The sequence below is a fragment of the Olea europaea genome, unplaced genomic scaffold, assembly GCF_002742605.1.
Source record: "Olea europaea var. sylvestris unplaced genomic scaffold, O_europaea_v1 scaffold327, whole genome shotgun sequence".
NCBI classification, from domain to species: Eukaryota; Viridiplantae; Streptophyta; class Magnoliopsida; order Lamiales; family Oleaceae; genus Olea; species Olea europaea.
Genome location: NW_019251603.1, coordinates 473,602 through 482,468, shown reverse-complemented (window position 1 = coordinate 482,468; position 8,867 = coordinate 473,602). Strand labels below are relative to the sequence as shown.

At 32.4% G+C, this 8,867-nt stretch overlaps 1 protein-coding gene across 1 annotated transcript; it reads right to left on the bottom strand.

Annotated features, from left to right (window-relative positions):
• Positions 1 to 2,319: 2,319 nt before the first annotated feature.
• LOC111385748 (probable WRKY transcription factor 7) lies at positions 2,320 to 4,884 on the bottom strand (the record flags this gene model as incomplete). The annotated part of the gene is made up of 4 exons (XM_023010164.1): positions 2,320 to 2,836; positions 3,205 to 3,330; positions 3,489 to 3,723; positions 4,818 to 4,884. Coding segments are annotated over 4 exons (591 nt in total), but the record flags the coding sequence as incomplete, so codon positions are not given.
• Between the last annotated feature and the right edge of the window lie 3,983 nt (positions 4,885 to 8,867).

Here is an 8,867-nt window from a genome sequence, read left to right as displayed (position 1 = left end):
TTGTCTTGGTTCTTTGGTTCAGTAATTTATTGGGTCAAATTTTTTAAACCGTGATATTTGACTCTTTTGGATCTGATCTAATATGTCATGAATTTGATGACTACAATTACTAGGTGAGTTCACATAAAATATTTAGAAATATACAACTTGACAAAGGGATGCTGAGTCATAAAGAGTAATATCAAATCCTATTCCCACCATTTCTCGTGACTTTGCATCCACCTGTGTGATGTATGCTGGCTAGTCAACTATACATTTTATAAATCGTCCAAACCAACATCTATTGGAATTTATGTTAGTGGCATATCTCCACATGATCTCAATCTCGACTATCCACTCATAATTTAGAAATTAATATATGTAGTTAGTGACGTTTTTAAAATAGATGAATTTAACAAAGGATCGATTATTGAAACGAATATAGAATAAGATTCTTGAAATGTAATGAGATGCTCGATTTGTCTTGTTCAAATTCTACCAACTTGATAAGGGATAATTAGTGTGTTTTACTTATTAAATAGGGTTTCAAGTGGTTGTGATAATTTTTTTTGAAACTATTCGAGTGGGATCGGATTGAGCAATTTATTTTAGTTCTGATTAAATTTTAACAAGTTTTTTAAATCTTAGAACTTAGATGGAGATGGTTCAATTGTTTTAGGTTTCAACTGAATAATAAATAGTGAAACTAAAATGTTTGAATAAAATAATTTGTGCAATGGTTTACCCTTCCTTATTTGAACTTCGAGTCTTTTATTGAGTCTGATTATCATTGTCTTTGTTTATGTCTCGAGTTGGTACAATATATCCAAAACATAAGAAGAATTGAACTAAGAACCCTAAGATGAACATGGGATTGACGCATACGATTTTTTTCATTTTATCGTTGATAAATAGTAGACACTAACGACTGCTACTCTAGATATTGTGTGTATAATTGAACCCATCATTTAAGTATTGCGCACACACACATATATAATATAAAAAGGAAGTATATAGTAAAAGTTATCAATAATAATAATATTCAATTCTATCTAATTTAAGGTTCAAGTATGTGTATATAATAAATTAATAATTGTGTGATGGTAGGTATAGTGCACGAGTGAATCAATAAATAAACCTAACATTATTTAATAATAAATTCAACTTTAAAAGGTCCAAATAAAGCTCAAATATTCAATAATTAATTTCCACTCAATAAAAATCCTAATTCTCCCTCCACCTACCATTAGTCATTCATCTTCTGCCTAAATAATTTTAAATAAATTGTCAATCGTACCATACGCGACATGTCCTCATTAAACTATAATTTGGCCAATTTCTTAATTATTTCTTATTGACTAACAATTTTTGTGATACATGTTTATATGTCAATGATCTCCACTTAACACAAATCTAATTCATTAATTTAATCAATCTTCATGCACCAAGTGAGTTATATGATTGGATTTTGATTAAATTAAAGCGTTTTAATGGAAAATCCTTGTTTAAAAAATTGCCTAGTGGAAATTGGATTATATAAGAAATATTGCAAGAGGGGATACTCAAACTACGTGTTATACTGGAGTTAGGTCCTTAATCTTTATTTAAGGTTGTAGCATTGTGATTTCGAATACAAAGATACGTGGCTCTTACGTATCTGATTTTATTAAGGTTAAAATTCATTGAACTTAATTCAACGGGAAGAAACTTAAATAAGGGAAAGACGAAGAAAAAGAAAATTATGTCTCCGTCCCTTCCCTATCCCATCAATAAGCCATTTCACTACTTCTACAACCTCTTACCTACCATCTTCTCACTCTCATCCTAAGTTGAGATTTACTATATTCCAATATATTTTTGACACCTCAACACATCATATCTTTTTAGCAAATAAGAAAAACATTAATGTTTATGCGTCGAATTGTCAAAACAATTATTAACGTCTCCCGTTTACCAAAAAAACTTGACGTGTCAATGTGACAAAAACACATAATTGGAGCAACAAGTCGCAAATCTATTTGGTCTCCTCGCCCTCGATCTTCTTTTGAATATAGTCCACTTTTACTAGTAAGATGTCCCTTCCTACCAACCCCATGTCTTTCACCTTCTTTCTAGTCTTAGATGTCAATTTTGGATTAGTTGGGATGGCAATAAGGTGCAAGAAGAACAAATTTTTTCTTCAATACTTAATATTTTAAAATTGAAATATGCTACTCGTACATAATGTGGTATCCACCCTCTTCACATGGAAAACCCACTCCAAATAAACTATATTTTATTCGAAGTGAATCTCCCTTCACGTAAGAGGCTGAACACCGTTATAAAACTCTAATATACATGTAACATAATCCTTTAAAATTTTCACATTTTAATGCTATAGACCAAAATGCTACAAAAGCAAAAGGTTGGGTAAATGCTAAAGTTTGGAACCTCAATTGCAATATATTAGAGAGAGAGAGAGAGAGAGTTGAAAAAACCCCACTAGTTGCATGATTCAATTCCCACCAAATCCGGAATTTACTCTCTCTCTCTTTTTTCTACACAGAATCAAAGTTTTTTCAACTGCCAAATAGGGACAATGATAAAACACATTTTGTCTAGGGAGTTGCTAAAGGAGAGAGCATCCAACGTTTGCCATCTTCTGTTCATTTTCTTTGCAACATCTCTACCGTCGAACAATATGTCGTTCTTCGATCAAGATGATTCCATGATGATAGCTGCCGGTGTTTGTGCACTCAACTGTACATGATTATGCTCTCCTTCGTAAGTAACAATTAGCATCGTCGGATCATCCAATGCCCTTTCCACATGTTTACGAGCCGGGCATCCTCTAACGCTGCTACACTTGTAATATCCCCTGAAATTTTTTTACCAATTATAAGTAGATAATCAAATTTTTGTCGAACTAGTCATATTTTGAGTCTTGACATGGTCAATATATAGTACTAGCTCGAGTGTACAAGATTACAAACAATATGTAATCGACATGTTCGGCGTTCCATATTCGGCACTAGATAGATTACACATGACTCTAAGGGTACTTGTGTAAATTATGCAAACAAAACTTAAAAAGATATGCAATGATAAATTATTTAGTGATAATTCTCTTTATTTCGGTGTGACAAATACGTACTAAAATGTTTGTTATTCCATTGTCGAGGAGACTTTACTAGATTAAACGAGACGTTCAATTTAAGGTACCAAATAAATGAATAACGAACTCACCTAGGATGAGGGGAACCCTTGATGGGCTTCTGCCCGTACTTTCTCCATGAGTAGTCGTCCGATGGAATATCCGACGTCTTCATGCTTATCGCGGGGATTCTAACCACTCTCTTCACCCTTGATTTCCTAATTAAAGCAAATATAATCATAAATCAAACGCTAAAATCTTTATTGCAATTGAAAAAAAAATTAAAAAATCTCAATTATAATTGATAAAAAATAAAAGAATTACGACCACAATTATTATTTGGATTTTTCTTTCAATTCTTAGAGTTGACTTTTACCTTTTCTTGGGACAATGGCAACGACTGCCGGACGACCCACCACCACACTTAATATTTACGTCATCCATCGAGCTGCACTTGCGCTTAAACGACGACGTAGAGAGAGGCGGCCGGCCGGCGGACGACACCTGTGAAAGGTTGGTGATCTGAAAGCCCGACGACATCGAGGGCTGTAAGCTTTCTGTGTCACCGGTCAAAGACGACAAAAATGAATTCGCTGGCGAAGCAAAATTTACTACATTTAAAAATAGGAGACTTCATAATTATATTTGTCATTTAGTAGCGAACAATATTGTATAAGATGATAGAACATATTCTTCTTCTTCCGTATTCCGTCTAATTTAAAGTACCATATTGTGATCGGCAAGGCCACCTGAAAAGGGATGAAACATAATTTTTTGCTTGATAGTTTTAGAATTCAAACATAATAAATGGCAGTTTGACCAGGAAATTATATATGCACAAAGAACAAATACAAGAATAGAGCAAACAAATCAATATTGTTGTGTTACAAATTACAATCCAGAGGCTACATGACAAAAAAATAGGTTACTAACTATGATGAGTATAACATGAGACAAAAAGAAGGGGATAATTTGCGCCAAACTAATGCATCAAGCATCAGATCGAATTGCAAAGGAGATTTTTGAAATCACTAAGTCACATTTTAAAGTACTTCTTAGAAAGAAAATGACTTTGAAGCAGGTTCGAACATGATATACAGATCCCGTGTGTACCTTCTTTATCATCAAGAGGAAGAATTCAGAAAACAAACACAACCGTGTAGTTTACAACTAATCCCTGCATTTTTGTATAGCGTTAAAGGTCAAATAAACTGTGGAAAATATCTAGTGTATTTGGAGAAGGCATGTAGGGTGAAACAAAAGTTGGAGGACTGGGAATTAAACTGCTCTCTAAATAATTTTTGTTACTGTGTAAAACTGGGCTTAAATCATAGAAAAAGTTAAGTGGATTCTGATCAGATGAAGGGGAGAAATATTTTTGTGGAATAGATGGAAGAGAAGCTGGATTAGGAGATAAAATACCCTGAAGTTGCCTGAAATTGCTGTCAATTTCTGTGCTAATATTTATCCCTTGAACCATTTCCATGTCATTAAAAGCTTGTGGTAATCTTCTTCCTTCTGGTGATTTAGTTTTTTCTATAGAAGCAAAACGTGCAGCTGGAGATACTGAATCCTTTTCTTGAAAAACTGAGGAGGAACTAGAAGAGGTCGAGGTTGGATTCCGGCCGGTTAGACGTTGAACCAGTGACCTAAATTCATTAGGATTTGCATGGATTATCTTGGGAGAGACGGTGTAGATTATGACTGGTGGTCGAGGCTGCAGCTGCTGCGGTGGCGGTGCAACTGGCGGTTTTCTGATCTTGTGGGAATCTTTACGTACTTTTAGAGGTGCTGGACGAGGTCCTTGGAGCTCCCTCCTAGGTGATCTGCCAGATGAGAATTCCAGCGTGTCCATGTCAGAGAGTGGTGGATCCGGTGATTGGAATGGAAGAAGATGGGGGCGGCGGATATGGTTGTTTGGTGGGATAATGATGATAAATGAAATTATTTTTCTAATGCAAACTAAGAAGTATATGCATTGAATGACAAGAAGGATAGCCAAAGTATAAATCAATTGAACTTGTACAATAATTGGCCAGTTGTGTGTGTGTGTGTGTCTATATATATATATATATAAAATTAATTGTTACTTATTTCAGTGGAAATGAGTTCATATATCAACCTATAATTTCTTCAAAAGATAAGGAAGTATAATTAATTTCTTCGAACTTGTTTCAGGAAAAGTGGGTTGACAGGCCGATCTGGACAATTTAAAAATAAACACAAGTAAAATTAAGCCTGACTTATTCATTAGAGAATGCTTCAAATATTGATTTGACAATATAATTCAAAAACTATAGAAGAATAATTAATTTTAACTTTCAAATGACAAAGAAGTATAATTAATTTCCCTTTGCTTATATAAATAGAAAGGGGAAGCTTAGCATTTATCTTTACCGGACACTGGATTCTCTCTCTCTCCTATGCTTTTTTGAGTATGTCAAAGTTTGAATTGAAAAAAATAAAGTTTATAAAGGATCACATCGGATTCTTTTTCTTTCTTTTGTGTGTTTATTAGTAGGAGAATGACTTCTTGTTTTGAGTTTCTTTAGAATTCTTTAAAATTATTCCATCAAATAAGACATTTTTAGCTGTAAATTACATTGTTACCAAGACTATAAAAAATTGTTTAGTTTATCAAAAATTAATAGATAGTTTCAAGTTGATTTGTTTATGTGAAATTTGGAGTAGATGCTATAAAATTGATAGCAACTTGTTATATATGAAATATTCATTTGAGCGAGCACTCTGAAAAGAGCAAAATACACGTGAACCCAAAATGAGCTAAAAGCACGCACAAGGAAGAAACATTGTAAGAGATCTTAAATACATGATATGAGCCAATATACTTGAGCAAAAGTGAAATAATTAAATTGGTGAATAAAACATAAACAGATAATAGAATTAGCTATAACTCATTCAATCAAATGTTGTTACATGTCACCAACCAAAAACGACCCATCTACCCCAATGCTTGGATATAAATTTATAAATAGGTATGCTTGTTATGAAAAAGAGCATGTTGACACAAAGCAAAAATCCTAGGTTAGATGATTAAAGTAAGAAGAAATGGCACCCCATGTCAATTTTTGTTTTTGCATTTTAAAAAATATCACTTTTAGACTTTTTTTTCGTCGTGGACAATTAAAATCCGTATATGTTTGTAATTAGTGTTGACGTGATTAAATGAAAATAATTGTACAAAATAATAAACAAACATCTCATCAAACCCACCTAAACCACACCCCATCCTCCACTCTTTTTAAACCTAGCTCAAAAACAATATTCAAACGAATTCAAAAAAATTGAAAGAACTCTCTTGTGCCCTCCAGGAGAATTTGTGAGAGAAATTTTACTTTCAACATTTTTTGGAGATCTTTTTTTCCAAACAATAAAGATTTTCTTTTCCTAGGTTTCGGTTCTCTCTATGATTCCACTATCTACGATTTTTTTTTGGTCGAAAAAAATGTTTTTTTTGTTCTTTCAGCATTTTTTTTGAAATATTTTGTTAATGGAATAATGTGAGATATAGGAAATGAATGAATAAATTCAATATTTAAGAATTCCTTTTCAAATTTCAGGATATTCAGATATATTTGGATAGATAAAAAAAATCTTTTATTTGTCCTTTTCTCATTTTCTTTGGGTGTCTGAGAAAATTTAGAAATTTTGTGTCTGAAATTGGTTTTGAAATTTTTTTGATAATCTATTTGTGTTCAACACTAATAGAAGAATGTTTTTAAAAAAGGAAGTAAAGTTGCCAACTATTTTAAAACTCCGTCGGTCCTTTTTTGCTCCCTATGTGAATTTTATTTTATTTTATTATTATTATTATTTTTTTTTTGGGATTTCATGAGTGTGAAATGGGTTTAATGTAATGTAAAATACATTTATGTTAATGTAAAACTACTATCTTAATGAATGTGAAGTGGATTTATTTTTTCAAATGGTTGATTTTTTCGTGAGTGTGAAGTGGGTTTATTTTTTCTCGGTCATTCTATGTTATTATAAGATTCTTGAATTTTTGTTGCAGTGGAGACTCATCCTTCTAGAGATTTGAACTTAAAGTTTGTAATTAGTCTTTCATTATTCTTGAATTTGTATTAGTTTGTATACCAAAATTTGTAGCTTCTTAATAGCTCAAAGATTTAAACGTTTGATGTTGAATATGTAAATGGAACATTTCTCAAATTTACACATTTGAGGCTATTAATTTGTTTCATGAACTTCAATTGTTGATGTCGTGGGATTGCCAATAATGTCTTTGCATTTATATTTACCATGGAAAATCAGGATGAATGTGAAATGTAAATATTAATTCCGATAGTTGTGAAACCATCCATTGACATAAATTGTCATTTTCGACAATTGGTCTTTGAAATTCTCGATAGTTGACTCATTTATCTAAATAGTTGGTTTCATAAGTCAAAATTTATTTAGCTTCTCTTCCACGTGTGATTTAAGGTAGAAACGTATGACATATCATCATCTGAGCACTATTATTATTTCATGAAATGGAAATATCATAGTTATGGAACCATCTGCCGATATAAACTATCGATCTCAGCAATTGAGTCACTCATCTCAACTATTGATTATAGAGCCAAAATTTGTTCAACAACTCATGTATGTGCAATATGAATGAAATATGTGACATGTCATCACCCAACCTTTGTTATTGCTTTATGTTTCTATTTTTTATAGATGAATTTTGAATTTTTCCTGTCAGAAGATGATCATGTGCACGCGTACATCTCATAACGATTTAACATCAAAGGCCACCTTGCACAATTTAGCTCGATCAATTATTTCCCGCTAATTAGTACTTGAAATTGTGCACATATACAAGGGTTAAAACGAAACCCACAAGGAAATACTCTTCGTTGCAACACAAAAGGTCTACAGACTTTCACTTTGTCAAGGTAAGGGAGGTGGGAGAGATGGTGGTTTTCAAGTTTTTTTTTAAGGATATTTTATGATAGGAGAGAAAGAAGGTTCCTCTAAAGTTAAATTTAGTAATGTTGATGAACACTTGATTCGAGACAATTTCAATTAGTATGACCACTATTTTGTTTAGATTTAATATTTCCATGACTCATTATTATCACGCTATAATTTGTGGCTTGTATAACTTTATCCAAACAAACACAAGCAAAATTCGTTGAACCATGTTCCTTTCGCAATAAATATAAAAATTCGTGTTTAGAATTTGCACAAATATGTGACTGATCATTGAATACAATCACACATTTTCCTTGTCTTTAATGAATGAAATAGATTGTTTAACATGTAATTCTCACATCAAAATGTAGATATTCATTCACAGCACATGCAAAATTTGAAATGCAACTTGCTGACTCATACTCATTCATTACCAACAACTACAAATGCATACTTTATGAATAAGTAGTACTAAGATGCTTTAAGATCCACATATTCAATAAAAATCTGCATGTTTAAGGGATAAACTTACACCTAGACGATAAAAACATCGCAACATATGTTACTCATGCAGTAACTTAAGTTGTGCATCGGTGGTTGTGTACTAAATTACCAAAGTTACTTCCTCCCAATAATTTGCTTATTAATAGCATGGTATGGCTATTTTTCATTTCTACTTAATACTCATCCAACTTTGTCACATTGTGGAGGGCAAACAGATAAAATTTTTCCACCAATCCACTAAGATTTAGAGTACATGGGTTCATCCACTAGAAACAACGGACTATTGGACTTCTATGAATCTTCTATCTCG